The sequence below is a fragment of the Misgurnus anguillicaudatus genome, chromosome 25 (genome assembly GCF_027580225.2).
Source record: "Misgurnus anguillicaudatus chromosome 25, ASM2758022v2, whole genome shotgun sequence".
NCBI lineage: Eukaryota > Metazoa > Chordata > Actinopteri > Cypriniformes > Cobitidae > Misgurnus > Misgurnus anguillicaudatus.
The window spans coordinates 2,620,825-2,641,734 of record NC_073361.2 but is presented as its reverse complement, the minus strand read 5'-3'; the positions used below and the strand labels follow the sequence as shown (position 1 = coordinate 2,641,734).

The following is a 20,910-nucleotide window of genomic DNA, read 5'->3' as shown; positions in this document are numbered from 1 at the left end:
ATGTTATGACTGTGAGTGCTTTGTTCCGTAAAAACTAACAATTGCGAGTTAAGTACCTTTACTAGACAAATTATGTGAATGCTTTGTTGAAGAGAAAAGTTTTAATTCTATATTTAAAATTATCGACTGTGTCTGATTCTCGGACATCGGTTGGTAAATCATTTCAGAGCTTAGGGGCTAAGTAGGTAAAGTATCTTCCACCTTTAGACACTTTTGATATTTTAGGGATAATCAAGTGACCAGAATTTTGCGACCGTAGTGTGCGTGATGATTGTATTCTGATATAGTAATTCTCTAAGGCCTCGTTTACACTGTCAGGGCCCTATCTTGCACCCAGCGCAATTGACTTTGTCAGTGACGCATGTATCATTCGTATTTTGCACCGGCGCACAGCGGGTTTTTCCCTCCATAGACCCACGTCGGCAAACTAGGGAATGAACTTGCGCTCCCTGGGCGGTTCAGCGTGTTCCGGCGCAAACCATCCCTGATGCTATTTTGCAGTTTCTAAAAACAATTGCGCCACTGACCAAAAAAAAAACTAGTCAGTGGCGCGTTGCGCGTGGTTCATTATGCTATTTTAAGGGCGCATGCTTGACCATAGCGTGCACAACGCGCACACAGTTTGCTTATCTAATCTACACAAATGCAACAGTTATTTTTGCAAATCATAAATTGTTACAGCATTGTGGTGATAGTTTTTATTTTTTGTGTGGCTGCGTTATTTTCATAAGTTTGTTGTGTGGCTGTATTACGTTTATTTTATGTAAATAATAATTAAAATGTTTTCATAAGAAACCTTAATGTATGTGAACCTGATTTGTAAGTGTACTTAGGGGTTGGACCTTGCTTGCGTTTCTTGGCTTTCAGTGGTGAGGGTGGACGCAGCGATGTCCTCTGCTGGCGTCAGGTCATGTGTAGAGGCAGATCCACCTCCCGTTACACGGCGTGCCCGATTTATGCTGGCAAGCTTTGGATTCCCCCGTCTCCTGACATCATTGTAGCGCGTGTGGCGCAACGGCCTGGGGAATGCCAGCTGATGAGACAATTGCGGCTATTTCTTCTCACGCCTGTTTAACCGACGCTGATTTGGGCGGGTTTCTCCCATCCCCATCCAAAACAACTTCTCTGTCTTTGACTGCTCTTACAAGAACGTCGGTCTCCTCAGCTGTGAACCGCTCCTGGCGTGCGCCTGGTAAATCCGTCATAATAATAGCAACCCGCCATGGAACTTGCACCCTTGCGTTTAAAGGGAATGTTGGATAGCGTTCTGATTGGTTTATTTGACGTTACGCCCAAACCACACCTATGAATAATGAACCTACTTCAGACCAACCCCTTATTGATTTGCGCCTGGCGCAAGACTTATTTCTCCCGCCGGGAAAATAGCAACAGCGCCCAAGATCCACTCACAAAGTCACTTGCGATCCGGCCTTTTTTGCTGGATCGGATATCGGACTAACAGGACCGATCCAGTTCCGATACTGCGTGTTACCCATGGTTGTTACTGACAAGCGATTAAAACGTCAAAGAATTATAAAAGCACCATAAACGTTTTTATGCATTATAAGTCATCTTACACTCAATAGCTTCATGTGAAGGAACAAACGCACATTTAAAGATATTTAAGTTCACAGAAACACTGTAACTTACTTGCAAACTTGAGTTAATATCCACTGGTGAAGCGGACGGAAGAAACGCGTCATTTAACACACACACACACACACACACAAACACACACACACAAACACACACACAAACGTCTGCTTTTTGAGTGGCAGCAGGTGATGTAAATTATAAATGTGTCCAAGTAGTTACTATGCAAACTGATACTCAGGTGAAAGTGGGCAAGCCTGTGTCTCACTAACAGCTGCTCTCACTCTTACATAATTCCTCATGGAAATGCCAGTATGAGACTTTGGTAAAAGAAGCAAATTTAAATAAAATGTCCTAATATATATATAGACCACATCGCAGTTTCTGATCTAGGACCTAAATGTTCTAAGGCCAACAAAACTAATTCTTAGTGATCATGAATAATTTGGCATCACATGTACATATGTAGAAGTATTGTTCTATTAATAATAGAGTAGTAAATTCAGATGATGGACTGATTTATGCGAGTTGTTTGTTAGTAATGAAACTATGGAGATGAGTTTGGTCATTGTTTTTCACAGAATGAAGAGGAAGTTCTACTCCTGGGAGGAGTGCATTAATCTGAGGGAGGTCAAGGTAAGAACTGCATTTTACATGACAAATTTGAACATGACATGCATTATTCTATAAGGAGGACTTGCAAAGGTAACTTTTTAATGGTGTTTGAATATAAATGTGTGTCCTTTGTGTGTGTACAGTACACAACCATCCTTTAATTGTTTATATCCACACACTCCTTTTTTATATTCCCAATGAATCAGAATCAGTGGCTGTTTCTGAAATGGCACCCTATACCCTCATTTACTATTTCCTAGACTAGTTCACTAATATAGTCCATTTGAATGAGTTAATGAAAACGAGTAAGTGGATTTGCACCGTGAGCGCACTGGAAGTACTGCAGAATCTGGTGTTAATGACAAAACAAGCTATTTTTAGCATCAAAATCTTAGCAAAATAACTCTGGATCGATTGGCATATGACGTTATATTTTTTAATAGGCTTTTAAATCTCTCTTGCAGATATTTAAACCGACCAGTAGGGATGTATCGATTCAACCGTGTGTCCCATTAAAAATGCCTGTCTGAAATCGATTCTGAATCGCAAGGCTGCGATTCTTTGTTTAATGCACAGCTTGTGCGTATACTACAGCATTTGGTCAGTAGGAAGTCCTTATCAATCTAAAACCATAACGAGTTGGAGTCGTTTATAACGTGCATTTAAAAAAGCAACACTCGTTAAACCAAATCATTTAATATATTCTTTATTATCATGAAAATACCTGAAACAGTTTGAAGAACAGTGAAATAAATATTCCTGTAGACATTTCCTGGAATAGCATTCGTAATGCTACTTCTTCTGTGGCACAAAGGGAGTTTCTGCACGGGAGCGCCCCCTGGCGTTCGAATGTGCCTGGATTTCACCGTAATTCATTCAAATTCATTCATTGAGAAAACGCGCATTTGCACGGTTAATCGTTACACCCCTACCAACCAGTCTATGCAAGCACGCATGATGTCAAACAATGACAATGAAAATGTATTGTAAAGTGTTACGGTCGAGTCGAAGAGTGAGATCACCAATATAAAAACTTAAAGGAACACTCCACCCGAAAATATCCTTTCAATGTTACCTAGCTGGGAACTATTTTCGGACATTGCGTAATATAATGGCGCCTGCTGCACCCATGGTACGGCAGCAAAGTTACTTGATTATTACGCCAGAATGAGAGTATAGTTCCTAGCCATATCGGCCTAGAAAATCGCAACTTTAAATATTCCGTCGATCTTAGTACTAGGGATGTTCCAATCCGATCACATGATCGGAAATCGGGCCTGATCACGTGGTTAATTGAGTCTTTTTGGGTAGCCTATCTTATGCCTAGAATTAGTCAAGGAGGTTGAGTCTTATAACTTCCTTCAAAGTTTGATCAATTGTGCATAATGACATGTGCAACAAATGCATATAGGGTGTCAGACTCATAGATTTGCATCATTTAAAGTTCAGGTTTTAAAGTTTGGGTCAACGTAAAACTTATAAAATCCTATCAGAGGTCCAAAATGTCATTGAAACACACCAGTGGCTTTGCTGTCATCAGGATTAAACATGTTACCCCTCAAACCCTCCCCCCCAACAGAGCCTCCCCACAAAACAAATCCCCTGTACATATATGTATATACTATATATTCTCATAATTTTTTAACACATCTATAGTTGGCATAGAGTAGACCCTTTTGACTCCACACAGAAACAGCAACGTGTGCTGTATGACATAACTTTGTTGCAGAGATGTTCACAGAGTTGTTGAATGTTAAAATAAGGTGAATTAAATAAAAAAATAAGGAACATCCTGGATCTGTTGTTTCGCTCGTCTTTATTCTTTTATTTATGTATTATAGAAGTATCGGATCTGGACTCAGTATCGGTAGATATTAAAAATCAAAAGACTCGGAAAAAAAACTGATTGGGACATCCCTACTTAGTAGTACACTATGTAACTACGGAAGAGTCAAGTCCCAGGAAAAGAAACTTTTTGGTCATTTTTGAGCGCGATGCTAATGGTCTAATCAGATTCAATTAATTATGCTAAGCTATGCTAAAAGTGGTATCTCCAGACCTCCAGAGATCAGCTGAATGAATTCCAAAACGGTAAAACTCAGATGTTTAACTCTAGGGGAGCTGGAAAATGAGACTTTGTTTTTTCAAAAAAGTGCACTTTACATATAAAGCTGCTTTTTTAACGATGCAAAATTACAAAAAGCACTTTATTAATTAGTGCTGGGCATATATTAATCTAGATTAATCTCATACAAAATAAAAGTTTTTTTGCATAACATATGAGTTTGTGTTGTGTGTAATTATTATGTATATATAAATACACACACATTCATGTATGTATTTAAGAAACGTTGACATGTGTATATTTATTTATTTATATTTTTATATATTCTATATTATATATAAATAAAAAAAGATATAATAATAATAAAATTTCTCAAATGTATATATGTGTGTGTGTGTGTGTGTGTGTGTGTGTGTGTGTGTGTGTGTGTTGAAATATACATAATATTTACACACAACACAAACTCATATATTATGCAAAAATTACATTTATTTTGTATGAGATTAATTTAGATTAATCTATGCCCAGCCCTTATATTAATGCATTTGAATTAAATTGAATTAAAATAGTTTTTGAGGCTTTGACCACCATATTGCAATTGCTCAATAAGAACCTGAAAGAATTAGGATAATGCTTGCAACAGTAAGCATCCTAGGAAGTGTTATGTAAAAATAACGAGCACAGCATCATAAAATATCTAAACCTTAATTGTATAAATCTAAAATGTTCCAAAGGCACACTACTCATATATGCATATTTGCAGTCCACAGTGATTCTCTCACAGTATGACATTTTTCATTAAGAATTTTTTTCATTGGGGCATGTTACAATCTACATTGTTGTAAAGCAGCTTTTCAGAAAGTTTATCCAAACACAAAGGAAACAGAAAAATGCAGTTGTCAATAATAACTGAGTTGTGTGTGAAAATAAAAAACGTATTTGGTGCTTTGAAACATGACTGTTAAATGTTTTTCCTTTATTGCTGTTGTTGTGTGAATGTGTAACTTCTTTCCCAATCCAGTAAGAAGAACTGTGTGTAGCATCTATCTCTGCATAGTGTTTGAAAAGCACTCATTAAATATTTTACCATTTTTGAGTTTGTCTTATCCATAATTATTTCAGTGTAAGGGCCAGATTTACTGCAGAGGGTAAATTAGAGTGAGCCTGCAATTTCAATAAAGTGCCAATGGGAAATTGCTGTGTTGATTTACTAACAAGGCGCATGTTAAAGAACACGGGTACAAATTTAATTTCCATAATGACCAATGCAATATGCCAACTCCAACAGCAGCAAAGCTGTAACCACATCTTTAGGAGACCAAAACATTCCTGCTTATATGTATGTACTATGTTTATTAAACATCCAAGTTTCTGATTTTTCAATGTCTTTTGTGGTTACTGCCTGAAGAGGGCAAAGTGTTCAACAGCCTAAATTAGCGCAGGGTTTAAGACATGCTTTTTTAGCCATAAGACAATGCTGCAAATAGCAGTTGAGCACAAACCTTGATAAATCACGTTCTTTGAATCATTTGAAAAACTAATAAGTTTGCATCTGAAAGGGACACTCCTGCATATACAAAGACACCTTTTCTGCACATATTTTTAGTAAATCCTGACTTTTTTAATGGCCAAAAAAGGCGCAAAAGCAAGCTTTTAGTAAATCTGGCCCTAAGCTTAATAAAGTAGGTGACTTTAGCATGAATGCTGTCACAATGTAATTCAGGCTTGGCAGAGGCTATAGGATAAACCATTTAAATTAAAATACAATTACAGATAAGATACGTTGTAGTCCACTATACTACATATACAGTGTGGCACTTGTACTGTTTAACTGTTTTTATTTAATTGTATGTTACAGTCACTGAAGAAGCTGAATCATGCTAATGTGGTGAAGTTAAAGGAGGTGATACGCGAGAACGATCACTTGTACTTTGTTTTTGAATACATGAAAGAAAACCTCTACCAGCTCATGAAAGACAGGTACTGAATCCATATTCATCTGCCCCTTTGACCATTGTTGTTTTTTTACCTATGTTGCTTTTCTCGGGTCAAAGCATTCTGAAATTGTCACTGTGGCCATTGAATATTTGACAGCTGTGCTGATTCTTTATCTCCAGAACCAAATTGTTCCCAGAGTCAGTCATCAGGAATATAAGCTTTCAAATATTGCAGGGATTATCATTTATTCATAAGCATGGTAGGTCACGGGGCCGTCATATTCATGTCCAACAAACGAGAACAACTTAGTCTGGTATCAGATGTCTGATTTAGCGTTCTCTGCTAAAGACTGAAGTTGTTCTTTCATCTAAGAGGTGTCAGGATGTGTGGGAATCTAAGTTGCAAATCGCCTAATTATAGCTAAAAAAAATTGTTACCCAGTCTGTGAAAACCCAGCTAAAGTAATTTGTTTGTGATTTACTGTTTTCTACATATAATCATTCTGGTAAATATAACCTTGATATCTTTAAGTTTTGACTGACTAAGATCATGTCAAAGATTGAAATCCGTGGTCCTAATCTCATATTTAGATTGAGACTTTAGCCTGGATTTCACAGACGGGTCACACATACTTGTTTCAAATAGGGACGGTGTTAGCAAATTTTAACAAATGCAATTTATGAAATAGAGACAGTGTTCAGCTGTCTTTGATGAAACTGCTTGTAATACCTTTACAAAAGTTGTAATGAAACAGTACAGCCCTGACTCTCACACACCCTGAAAAATGAAACGCTTTTGGGGCTTTTCCTCTCTTATCCTTTGCCTCTCTTTCTCTTTTTTGCTCTCTCTCTCTCTCTCTCTTTCTTTCTTGTGTGAAATTTTCTAACATCAGGGAAAATAAGATGTTTACTGAGAATGAAATAAGGAACATCATGTTTCAAGTTCTCTCTGGTTTGGCATTTGTGCACAAGCATGGTAAGATCCTCTCTTTTATTGCATGTTCATTTGCTCTTCTCTAATGTGTTCTTTAGCCAGTTATCAAATCAGCATTTAGTTTTTATTTGAGAGTTCCCAATTACATTTGCAGATTTTTTTATCAAGTAATCCATAAATACATATATTATAGATTGTGATTATTTATTTGTTTACTCGAAAATGAAAAACTGTCATTATTGATTCTCCATCATGTTCCAAAACCTGCTAACTTTGTGTTTCTTTAGTGTGGTTTTACAAAAGAGATATTGGGCAGACTGACATGATATCAGTGAATTTCTTTCTTAATTTGGGTTTGTTTCTCGTTGAAATGGGTCATATGTCTTCGTAACACTAACTGTTCTGTCATATAGACTACTTTTCTAGTGCTTTTTTGGCATTTGATGTTTAAAGGTCTTCATTTGTGTTTGATAAAAGAAACAAAGTCATGCATGGTTAGAGTGACATAGGAGTAAATAAATAATGACAACATTTTCACTTTAGCCAAATAATCATTTAAAAACAACTTTTTAGTATAGTTTATTAATATGTTGTTATGAAGGCTCAAAGTCTCTGTATTTTTCTAGGTTAAAGCAACGGAATTCAGTCAATAAAGATGCATTGTCATAAACATATTGCTAATATTAATAATAATAATGTGTCGGTTGATGATAACATTCTTATCATTATGAATCCTGTAGGATTTTTTCACCGGGACATGAAACCTGAGAATTTGCTGTGTATGGGTCCAGAACTTGTGAAAATTGCTGACTTTGGATTGGCTCGAGAGATTCGCTCTCGGCCTCCTTACACAGACTATGTCTCTACTCGATGGTATCGAGTAACAATAAAGTATCACAATTTAAAGTAACATGTACATTTTGGTATAAGTCCCAGTTTTTACCTTTATGTTACTTTTATAGTCCCCGGTATGGTTGTTTTAGCTGTCAGGTATACTACAACTAAAAAAAGTTTGTTATATTACAGAAATGAGCACACTTATGACACACTTATGGCATATTGAGATAAACAAGGATTTATTCTTTTTGAAGCAATGCCATTTTTCTGGTTGATGTAGGGCCTACTCTATTAAATGACACATACAATTCACAAGACTAAATTTAAATCCCAGTGAAGTTTTGTGAGGAAATTTGATATTAGGCAGTAATCAGTGGTGTAGTGCATGGTATACGCAGGTAAACGGAGTATACCCACCTCTTTATTTGATGGCATGGGGTATACCTACTTCTACTGGGGGTATACATTAAGAGTATACCCACTTCTCCAGACACCACTACACCACTGGCAGTAATGCAAGAAAAACTAGCAAAAAGTAAAAGTAGCAAAAATATTGCATGGAAAAGTGGTCAAACATCTTAGCAAGCCAGTGTCAGAGACAATTATGCAGAATGCCCATCATTCATTTATACTTTTCTAAGGCCAAGGGTGAACTTACTTTGTCTACTATAAATATACATACATACATAGAAAGCTTTGCCTTGTTTGTATGTGTTTAGGTATCGAGCTCCAGAGGTGCTCCTGAGATCGCCTGTGTATAGTTCGCCTATAGACATCTGGGCAGTGGGCTGCATTATGGCTGAACTTTACACATTGCGACCACTGTTTCCGGGCAACAGTGAGGTGGATGAGATTTTTAAGATCTGCCAGGTTCTTGGTACAGTTAGAAAGGTATTGTAACATGTAAATCTAATGTATTGTTTATGAAATGTTATGCTGTCACACAGCTAACTCCTGTATGAGGAGTTCACAAACTTGATCTTGTAAATCCGTGGTGTGGTGCTTTTGTCTGTGATCAGTTTATTACAGTATTTATAGTTTGATGGTGAAAGAGAGCAAAGTATAGTAAATCTTGTCTGTCATTAATATCTGCAGTCAGACTGGCCAGAGGGTCATCAGTTAGCTGCTACAATGAACTTCCGCTTTCCTCAGTGTGTTCCTACACCTCTAAAAACCCTAATACCCAACGCCACCAATGAGGCTTTAGATCTCATGAGAGATCTTCTCCAGTGGGATCCAAAGAAAAGACCGTCTGCTGTAAAGGTAAATATTGTCATTGTACTTGGTGTTCACTGACAAATGTTGGAAACATTTATTCATCAAAACAGGAGAGGAGAACTTTAATAGGTATATGTGGAGGCATTTAATATAGAAATAATTGGTGTAAAATATCATTTCAGGCACTCAGATACCCATACTTCCAAGTCGGACAGGTTCTGGGCCCCCGTCCCATGACCCCTGATGCACCGAAGACTCAGATAAAGACGGCAGGGTCAAGTGAACACAGATCAGAGCTGCAGTCTTTTTCAGAACCAGTGCTCCCATCTCAGGCTAAAGCTCAGAGCAGAGGCTCCCATCAGCCACTTCAGCAGATTCCTCTGCCTCAATCTCTTTCTCAGACAGAGCGGCAAGCTGACCCTCTCGCTCCATATAAACAAAAGGTACAAAACCACCTAAAATGAGCTTTCTGTGCCATTTTACCTTTTATTGCTGCACTATAGCGCTACATTGTTTTAAAAGAAAATCCATAAATTTCATCTTATTGTCAACATATTCATTTTGTGACTTTTTGTATAGTTGGAAATTATTAGATTTTCCAGTATCAAGATTTTTGGGTTTTTTTTGCCTAATTCATTGAAGGGTTATTAAAGTCCCTGTAAATTCAAATTTGAAATTTTTTCTGAAGAGAAACGGCAGCTTTCCCGCGAGTGGGCGTTGTATTAGGGTTGAGAGCAGACACGACCCAACCACTTCAGAGCAACGAAAGCTGTCTTTTTTCCCAAGATTTTTATAACTTATTTTACCATCCATCTATTCTTCTTTGTGTAATCTCTTTTAAACCGCAACAGTCACACAAAACAGGCTGTTGGGGATCCCCTATCAATGTGATGTCACATTGATTACGTCCCAACCATAACCACTCACAGACTCCACCTTATGAGTGCATAGTTTAACCTTCTGCCAGAGACACATGTTTTGATGTAGTCCAAAGCACAAGTGTAAGCACTCTTCCCCCTACTTTGCATACGGGAAAGGGGAACAGAAGCTTTCTTTGCATTTAAAGAAACACACACAAAAACAGCGCATTTTTCAATGCAGCCTCAAATGGCCATGTTCAGCATCGTAGATCTGTGGTGTATTTTGAGCTGAAATTTTACAGACACATTCTATGATACCAGAGACTATTTTTATATTGCTGAAAACACCTAGGTTAGCAGTCCTTTAAATTTACAGTGGAATTAGTACTGTTACATCATGGCATCTGGGTTACAGTTTTAAATGCACTTACTGTTAAAGTGAAAGTATTATAAATAAATATTTTCAATATGCAATTCGCTCTTTTTTAAAACTAATTCTAAAAATGCATGAATCAATTCAGATTTCTATTTCTAGTTTTGGAATCAAAGGAGTTGATTCTTTAAAAATCAATCAATTATTTTTCAATATTTTTTTCACTAAAGACTGTAGAAACATACAGTAAATACTAAACCCCCTAATATTAATATAATATAATATTATAAACTATAATATTAGTATAATGATATTAATATATGTGATACTAGTTTGATGAATTCAAGTTTCATGATTTGATGAATTCCAATATATTAATAAAACAATACTTGAAACTCATTAAGAGAGAAGCTATTATAAAGGAATTAATTTGCTTTGATGGAATCGCCTCTCAATTCCCAGTGCCTTGGAATCAAAAAATATTCTGAATCAATTCCCAGCGTAATGTAATATAACAGCAGATTACAGCAGACTTTGTGTTCTTCACACAAGGTGGTCGGAGGTGAGAACAGCTTGATTGGGTTAAAGAATGGACGAAGAAGGTGGGGACAGACCAACATGAAACCCTCTGACAGCTGGGATGAGTCTGACTGCTCTGATACGGCAGTATCCATCTCAAAAAAACCCAGCAAAAAAGCCCCTGATGAGAAAACTCCTCCACAGTATGATCACTTTATTTTAGAGCTTTTTTCAGAACTTCAGCTCTATTCTAAAATAAAGCTAGCAACAAAGATATTGCTCTATATGCATGAGTGAAATAAATAAATGGATTCAAACCGGCAGCTTGCTAGGTTGTAAACAGCTGTTGTGTTGCATTATTGCACAATTTTAAAAGCAAAATTTACATTGTACGCTTCTGTTACTGAAACCTTTTTAGGCCCAGGGACCAGAAACCCATTTACACATTTAGCACTGTTACTAAACTACCAAACACCAGCAAACTGAACCAGCCGGACTCTTGTCAACTAACCACCTCCTTAGCCAAAGAACATTATCTGCGGCAGTCCAGATACCTGCCAGGCAAGATCAAGCTTTCTTTTTCAGCTGTGTTGTTTTTAGAAAAAGAGTAAGCTATATCATCATGTATACAAACAGCAAGTTGTGTGTGAAATGTTATCTTTTATCACATACATTCCTATGATGATGACATTGCTATGAGATCATTCATGAAAATTATATCAATCCCAGGTTTAATAAGCAAAAACACATCATCAGTGAGCAACAAGGAGATGGATAAAGACTTGTGGGACACGTCGGTTATGCACAAACCCCTCGCACCCATTGGAGGAGCACCCATGTCCAGAATTATTCCAGGTGAGCAGAACATAACAATGCTGAAACTCCTTTGGTACCCATTGCTTATTTTCTTTGTGATTTTTATTTCATATCAAATCCATTTTAAGTGCTTAAAAGTGAAGTGTTTCAGATAATTTGTCAAAATACAACTATTAGTAAGCCATTTATAGAAGAGCATTTCAGGCACTATAAAAACAGTGAGCAGCCTGCTCAACCCCACCCATCCCTTTCAAGTTTAGCCTACAGTGTGAGTTTGGGGCATGGTCTAGAGATGCACACAACAGTTCTATCATCACTCAAATCTGCTGTTAATATGAAATTATCTGCCCGCCACCCACCCGACTTATGGTTACAAAACACATTCACATTTTAGAAAATGTATTCGATTTTCCACCATTAATAATTTATAACATTCCTTATAATCAGAATATATGCTTTGGGGGTCAAAAGTTTAAAATAATGTATAAATTGTGCTGTTTTGGAAGGAAATTAATTTCAACAGTGGCATTTAGCCCATTGCAATGTATAGACAGGACCATTCACTACTGAACAGGAATTTTTTTATATAAGATCTAGTCATGCTCCAATTCCAGCCCCCATCACTCTGTCTTACCGTCTCCTTAAGTAATGCTAAATTGTGAATTTGGTACTAGAAAATCACTAGGTTGAAAGTTATTTGATTAAATTAAGCTTGTATTTATGGTTGTTATTGAGTTGCTACAGTATGCAATAAACTGGTATGCCTTAACTTCTATAGATCAAAAATAGAAATAAAAAAGAAACCTCGAGAGATCTTGTGCGATGAGATTTCTCATGGAGGTGAAATGCTGTCTCCTGATATCAGCATAAAATTGAGTTTGTGGCAAAATCTTTTACAGTGCATGCATTACAGTATATTCTGTCTTTTACTGCATGTGCTTTTTGCTTGGGTTTCCAAGAATCTTTGTTTGTGAACTCATATAAAGTCTGTGACGCGTTTTTTTATTTATATAGCACTTTTCACAATTGTTTTATTGTTTCAAAGCAGCTTTACATTAATAAATACATGAGAACACACAGAAAAATCGAAGGACAACATAAGAAGCAGCTTAAACCATACTAGCGAGCGTAGTAATAATGCAACGTATAGACAAGAGTGTTAAGTTAAGCCAATGTCAGCTGACTCCCTAGGGGTTGATAAAGTCCTAGGAAAAAAAACCTTGAGAGAGAGCCAGACATAGCTGATTCTGTAGAGGAAATACTAATATATGTATATATGTATATATGAAGAGTTTGGTTCCAAAACGCAATAAACGCCATTTTTGAAAAAAATGAGTTACTGCCAAAATCAGCATTATATCAGGTCAGTAGTTAAAAGTAAATTCTTAATTTTACGCAAAATCCAATATCCGCCGTGTTATTCTGTCATCTTTTCTCCCTTTTTTCCCAAAATGCGACAAACGCCACTTCCCCTTTTTTACAGAACGCAATAACTCCATTTCTGATAATACAGCCCACCGTTCACGCAATGTAAACAAACAATGGCGGACGCGCTGAGTCCACGGAGTCCTGGTTTTCCTCATCTACTTTGTACTACGTGATCAACAAACAAAACAAAATAATACTTTAATTGCATCGCTAAACCTGTGATGGTTTTCTGTGATGGGAAAGAAACGTAAGCCATCAGCATCTAATATTTTCCCTGAGAGGCACTCGGGAGACGGGTGCTTGTTCTCCCGACAGCAAGCTTCTCATGCTAACACATTGACCCCAGAGGATCTTATGAAAAACTTTCCATTATTTTACTCAAAGTCAACGAAAATCGAGCAGGACCAAAAACATTTTACAGCTGATCTCTGTGAAAGACGTTAAGCGAAGACGTCAAGTAACCGCAATGACAGTGTTCTTAATATGACAAAGTAAGTGTTTTGATTAATAACATTAATGTTTATATTTTTAATTAGTGTGTACAACTAGTCAACTAAATGAATATAACATGGCAAAGATGAATGCACATTTATATAGGCTATTGATTCAATAGATTTATAGCATTTTGAATAAAAACTTGTCATGGATTTATTGCATTTTGTGGAAAAAATAATCCGTTTTTATAATAAATCTTTGAAAATCAACTTATGGATTTGAATTTTTTATGTTTTTATAACCTAAAGATGCTGTGTGAAAGTTTGTAACAGAAAATAGTTGTTTTCATCTTGTCACTTTCTTGGTATAGAAAACACGTTTTTACCAAAATTTGTCAAAATGGATTTATTGCGTTTTGGAACCAAACTCTTCATATGTATGTATATATATATATATATAACATCCAATTTTTATAAATTTTCCTCATTTACTTTGTACTTCGTGATCAACAAACAAACAAAAAATGAAATAATACTTTAATAGCATTGATAAACCTGTGGTTTTCTGTGACGGGAAAGAAACGTAAGCCATCAACATCTAATAATTTACGCGACAGGCACTCGGGAGACGATCGCTTGTGTTCCCGACAGCATATAGCTTCTCTCGTGCTAACACATTTACCCCAGGGGATATTATGAAAAACTTTCCATAATTTTACTCAAAGTCAATGAGAATCACAGCTGATCGCTGTGAAAAATGTAATAAGCGACGACGTCAAGTATCACCGCGCAGCAATGCCAGTGTTCCTAATATGACAAAGTAAGTGTTTTGATTAATGCCATTAATGTTTATTTTTTTCAATCAGTGTGTACAACTATTCAACTAAATGAATATAAAATGGCAAAATGAATGCACATTTATACATTGATTGAATAGATTTATAGAATTTTGAAAAAAAAAAAACTTGATGATGTCATGAATTTATTGCATTTTCTGGAAAAAATCATTCGTTTTTATAATAAATCTTTGAAAATCAAGATATGGATTTGAATTTTTTATGTTTTTATAACCTAAAGATGCTATGTGAAAGTTTGTAACAGAAAATAGTGGTTTTCATCTTGTCACTTTCTTGGTATAGATCGTTGGTGATTGTTGGTCAGGCATCGGCTGGGCATCACATTGCAGGAAGGCCAGTAGATCAGTGGTGTGATGACCTTCACAGCAGCACACTGAAAAAAATGATTCATTGAATTTAATCAATTTTTTTTTAAGGTAAGTGGTTGCAATCAATTTATTTAAGCTACATTTAAACAAAAGTTTTATATTTCATTTTACTTTACTAATCTTTTTTGTTTAAATGTAGCTTAAATAAATTGATTGCAACCACTTACCTTAAAAAAATTGATTAAATTCAATGAATCATTTTTTTCAGTGCAGGAACTGGCTCTGTTAGTCTCAATGTCCTCAGGATCGAGGACGAGACGGGGAAAGAGAAACAAAATCCTATTAGCGTAGGGGCCGTTCGCATCTAATGCAAGTGTTATACAGTTTTGTGGTTTAATATCCACTCGGTTCCGTGTCAGTTGTGTCTAAGCAGAATAAACTCAGTTTACATGATTTAAAGTGCCCATCTTATGACTGCTTTTCCACAAGTTAAATAGGTGTATGAGTTCCATAAAGCATGTTTCAAAAGATGTTTGCTCGAAATAGCTTGTAGGAAAAGATTGTTACCCATCTCTAGGAGCCTCTGTTTCAGGGCATTTCAGATTGTGCCGTTTTGAGCTAGTCATTACATATTTATGAGCTGCTGCTCCTTTTATCACGCCCCACTACTAACGTCATGTGCGCGTGCATAGTGATATCGTGAGCAGTACAGACCAAACGGTTTATGTTGCCAACAGACAAATCATGCAGAAAAGTATCACTAATAAGTACACTACAGGAGAAGAAACTCATGACATGTAAATTGTGATGTAGCAGTCTCAACAATACACTCGTTTTCCCTGGACAATACTAACATATTCCCGTTATAAAACATTTTCAAACGCATTATTTTCGCAAATTACAGAAATTAAGACCCGGCGGGGGATGTATACTGCTTGTGGACCACGTACTAATTGCTAGAAGCTAGCGGGAGGTCCGGACCGTAAAGTTATAAGAGGCTCGGGGGTTAGCCTCGTCAGAAAAGCCGGGGTGGCAAGGCCCGGTCTCGGTTAGTTTGGCAAAGCACTATTACTTAGTTCTCGTAGAATTGTAAAATAAAGCCGTAAAAAATTTTTAACTTTCGAAACCATGCTGTAAACTATCTAGCCTGCAAAAATATCTATATAGCCTACTGTTTACAACCAATTTTAACATCACTATACATTTAAAAGGTATAATTTATGGGATTAGCATCAATGTATGATCTGTTTTGAGATACAGATGCTTTAGCATCATAAATGTAGTATTTTGTGACAGAAGATGACAACATGCATAATATAATGTGACTTCTTACCTTTTGTGTTGATATAACGATTGCGAATCGAATCCAGTCTGTTTCAGATGTGTGAATGATCCATGAAAGTCCAATAAAATACATCCAATGACCATTTTTGTCCACAAATGCGTATAATCCGTGAAAGATAGATACATAGTCTGTTGTTTACATCAGATTTCGCATGAAGGTCTTATCGCCTACAATCTGATGACTATTTGCGTCGTATTACTCCGGGTTCCAATAACCACGCGTTAAAACTTTGTTTTTAAAAGTATGTGGGAGTATAATCCATAATATCCAAATAGCGCTGTTATTTCAGTGAGACATGATAACAGCAGGGTATCAGCGAAGTGACTGACTGCTGTGTGCTCTCTCTAGCTCCTTGGGGGGTGGAGACCTGCGAGTGGGGTGGTGAGCGGCAAAATTCAAACTGAATGTGACGAAATGGCTTTTTTCTGAAGTGTATATAAATATCTAGTTTCAACTGTATGTACAAAGCTGAGTAGGAGAAAGTTGTTGGTTCGTGATAGGCAATGAAAACACAATTTTCAAAGGCACAAGCCTAATGTTATGAAAGTACACATGAACGATGCAGAATGTACAGTGTGTGACCCCATTACCTTAATAATGCGTGCTATTGCATGTTTCTGTGATGAGAATTGTGTGATACGTAAATAAGAAGTCAATATAAGATTGTGAACTTGAGCACAATTCTTCTGCGCATGTGCACAATGCATTTTTGCATCCGATTGAAAAAATACTACGATTCACGCATTTACATGCTGATCGTGCGGCATGCTTGATTCCAAGTCCTAAAAAGTGAAGCCAAAACGCCTCCATCGCCCCCCAGTGACTGGTCCTAATATAGGACTAGTCCCAAAATCGCTACTGCGCAGACTCAAGACCCAAGATGTCAGCGCAATATCGGGACACTAGCGGCTTTACTTTTCACCAATGGAAGAGAGCGAACGGGCATCGTCCATCTTTTACAGTCAGAATTTTATGATCGGAATCAGATCACAGATAGGACTACACCACCCCTTTCAATCCAATCAAAATGTAAAAAAATCATATGTTTTCATTGCATCATACTGCAATGAATGACATTGTGTTCAGCCTAATTGAAATCGGACCACAATGCATCGTAATGGGGTAAAGCGCATCGGCAGCTGTTTTATATATATCTTTAATGTATTGTACCGCAGGCTATGCATCGAGATCCATTATTTGTCCAGTCCTGCTTGTAATGCTTGACATTTGATGTTACTCCAGGTCGCATTTTACTTCTGGAATAATAGTGTCAATTATTTCTCCCTACATGCACTTGTTCCCTCATTTGTTAACATATTTTCAGTGGAAAGCAGTGGTAAAGCCACAGATAAAGCTAAAGAAACAACACTAGAGAAAAGTGAACAGATTAAAGGTACACACAACATTGTTCTCTGCATTGTTCTCACTATTCCCAAAATGAGCATATGTTTGGTTCAACAAGACACTTTAAGAACAAAATAAAATGATACATTTTCTACCAGATGTTTATATTGTAATAAAAAAAGTTTTGTTTTTACAGGAAACTTTGTAACTACCACATACAATCTATCTGGACGATATATCCCATCTTTCCAGAAGAAAGAAGTGGGATCAGTAGGACAAAGAATTCAACTCACCCCACTCGAAAACCAGCATGCACGTAAGAATTCAGTTTTGCCATTTAAAATGTAGGAATTTACACATCTGTCCAAACACTAGTGAGGTGTCTTGCTGTCTATTGTCAGTATGAGCAGATACCTTCTAAGGCAGGGGTGACCAAACTCGGTCCTCAGTTTCTAGTATGCTTGGTAAGACCTTAATTAGTTGCTTCAGGTGTGTTTGATTAGGATTGGAGCTAAACTCCGCAGGACACTGGCCCTCCAGGACTGAGCTTGGGCACCCCTGTTTTAAGGCAACATCTCAAAGTCCCCCTATAATCGATAATAGTCGATAACTTAAAAGTCATCTTTGAGCATCATATTAGCATGTGTAAAAGTTTTTTTTTGTTTGTTAAAGGTCACATTCTTCCTGATACCATTTTTTAAAACCTAGTTAGTGTGTAATGTTGCTATAATAGCATAAATAATACCTGTAAAATGATAAAGCTCAAAGTTCACTGCCAGGCGATATATTTTCTTCAATAGAATTCCTCTTTAAAAGCCTACAACGAACGGCCGGTTTGTACTACAGCCCTCTATTTCCTGCATTAATGACGCCAGTAAAACAGTTCGTTGACTAAACTCTGCCCACATGAATACGTCAGTCACCAGCTTTGGCTCAAACGGCTCTGCTAAGCCAAGCTGCTATCGAATCACAGCACACTAAACAAACTACACAATCAGAACTTGTTACGTATTTCTGAAGGAGGGACTTCACATAACAAGGAAGACATCAGCCTGTTTTGAGGACAGTGAAAACAGCGCTATACAGATTTGGGATGCACCGATACCACTTTTTCCATCTCCAATCCGATTCCGATACCCGAATTCACACACACACACACATTCTGGTTTCCATGTTCTGTGGGGACATTCCATAGACGTAATGCATTTTATACCATACAAACTGTATATTGTATTCCCCTAACCTACCCCATTCCCTAACCCTAACTCTCACAGAAACCCTTTTCCTACTTCACATTTTCAAGAAACATAATTTTGTTGAATTTATAAGCTTGTTTTCTCATGGGGACATCAAAATGTCCCCACAAGGTCACAAAAACACTGGCATTCCTATCTTTGTGGGGACAATTGGTCCCCACAACGTGATAATTACCAGGTACACACACACACACAGCTTTCTGATAAATCTAATATAATTTTAAATGTTAAAACCAATAATTTTAAATGATTTACTAGTTACAAGAACATTAGTAATTATTAACCATGGCAGTGTTTAGGAGAAAATTAAATAGGCACGTTTGATCAAATAAGTATGCTAAATATATTTTCCTTAATTGCGCAAAATGTCACAGTAAAAAGCTTTAGTGTGCAGATGGTAATTTTGGGAATTATGCACTTAAAGGCGGAGTCCACGATGTTTAAAAGCCAATGTTGATATTTGAAATCACCTAAACAAACACGCCCCTACCCCACGAGAATCTGGACCTTCTGTTGATAGACCCGCCCCACACATACGCAACCCGGCAAGGATGTCGGTTAGTAGACACGCTCCTTACTGCTGATTGGCTATAAGTGTGTTGTGGTAGTCGGCCCGTCTCCTTTTCCAAAGCGTTTTTCAAACATCGTGGACTCCGCCTTTAACCGGACCTTTTATGCACATTCCGGGTGCAGATTTGATGCGCCTAAATCATATTGAGTGCGCAATCCTGTGCTTCCTGGGTGCAGCATTGATGCTTTAGAAGCATCCTCTCATGGGAATCCTGGTTCCGCAGTGGAAAGTTAAGTTCATAGCTGTTTAAACACAAAGAGATTAGATGCATCGTGTGCTCAGCACATACTGAATTGCATCCATCAAACAGCTTAAAATCAGATCTTTAATAAAGCCTACAGTCATATGCTGTGTGTGTGTGTGTGTGTGTGTGTGTGTGTGTGTGTGTGTGTGTGTGTGTGTGTGTGTGTGTGTGTGTGTGTGTGTGTGTGTGTGTTAAATGACGCGTTTCTTCCGTCCGCTTCACCAGTGTATTAACTCAGTTTGCAAGCAAGTTACAATGTTTCTGTGAACTTAAATATCTTTAAATGTGCGTTTGTTCCTTCACATGAAGCTATTGAGTGTAAGATGACTTTGATTATAATGCATAAAAACGTTTATGGTGCCTTTATAATACTTTGATGTTTTAATCGCTTGTCAGTAACAACCATGGGTAACACGCAGTATCGGAACTGGATCGGTCCTGTTAGTCCGATATCCGATTTAGCAAAAAAGGCCGGATCGGCCCCGATACCGATCCAAAATATCGGATCGGTGCATCTCTAATACAGATAAGTAAATTGTGTGAAAAATACCGCGCACTCCCCCAAAAAACATCAAAATATGAAGGATAAGCTAAGTTTAAGTTTAATACGCAACTGTTTCAAGTCAAAAACTTTTTTTTTAAACAAATGCAATGCTATTTTCAGAAATTATTATATGAATTTTATTTCATTTGAAAAAGTAAATGTGAAATGAGTTGCAGCTTAATATGAACAACAAACTGCACATGTGAAAAAAAAATGCAATTAAACATACTATAACAGCCTAGGTTCCACTTAATGTCATTCCAAAGAGCCATTCATTTAAATCTGAGGTGGTGGGTATATGAAGTCTATGGTTGTAACTATGGTAACAATAAAATACTAAAAAAAAAATTCCCCTTAATGTCCAAAATCACTGAAATTACAGGGATTTTACACATGAAACAAAAACTAGTACATTACAAAACTAATAGATCTGTGGATTTTAGCTGCTTTCAGTTGACGCTTGATCTTTTATTTTGACTCCTCTTTGGTTTAGCCAACCGATCCATTTTTACTTTATTAAAACAGAAAGGCAAGAACTGATATCACAGTTTCGCAAGTGCATTAAAAATCTACTATAAGTGACGATTGTATAAACACTTGCCTAGTTTAGGTCATCTTTTGGCGGACCACTAGGGGGGTTTGGCGGACCACACTTTGAGAATTACTGCTCTACACCCTTCCCTCATGTAGTATGCAGATCAATTAATAATATCCCCATCTCTACTCAGTCACACAGCTCAGACCATAGATAGATATGTGAATTAAGCCCTCCCTTCTCTTTTGTCCACCACCTTAGACCATATATTTATAAA

At 37.0% G+C, this 20,910-nt stretch overlaps 1 protein-coding gene across 9 annotated transcripts in view; it reads left to right on the top strand.

The window, feature by feature from the left end:
• The window catches only part of mak (male germ cell-associated kinase), a 31,022-nt gene that overhangs the window by 6,595 nt on the left and 3,517 nt on the right, over positions 1-20,910 (top strand). For 3 of the 9 annotated variants that reach the window (XM_055181698.2, XM_055181697.2, XM_055181701.2), the window contains exons 3-14: positions 2,175-2,229; positions 6,132-6,253; positions 7,104-7,186; positions 7,885-8,017; positions 8,701-8,872; positions 9,077-9,244; positions 9,382-9,642; positions 10,985-11,154; positions 11,370-11,512; positions 11,681-11,806; positions 17,464-17,532; positions 17,680-17,799. In XM_055181698.2, coding sequence (XP_055037673.1) covers positions 2,175-2,229; positions 6,132-6,253; positions 7,104-7,186; positions 7,885-8,017; positions 8,701-8,872; positions 9,077-9,244; positions 9,382-9,642; positions 10,985-11,154; positions 11,370-11,512; positions 11,681-11,806; positions 17,464-17,532; positions 17,680-17,799 — 1,622 coding nt within the window. Of the gene's footprint in view, positions 1-2,174; positions 2,230-6,131; positions 6,254-6,390; positions 6,471-7,103; positions 7,187-7,884; positions 8,018-8,700; positions 8,873-9,076; positions 9,245-9,381; positions 9,643-10,984; positions 11,155-11,369; positions 11,513-11,680; positions 11,807-17,463; positions 17,533-17,679; positions 17,800-20,910 lie in introns of those variants that run through there. The other 6 variants (XM_055181700.2, XM_055181702.2, XM_055181699.2 and 3 more) reach the window with 5 other exon arrangements.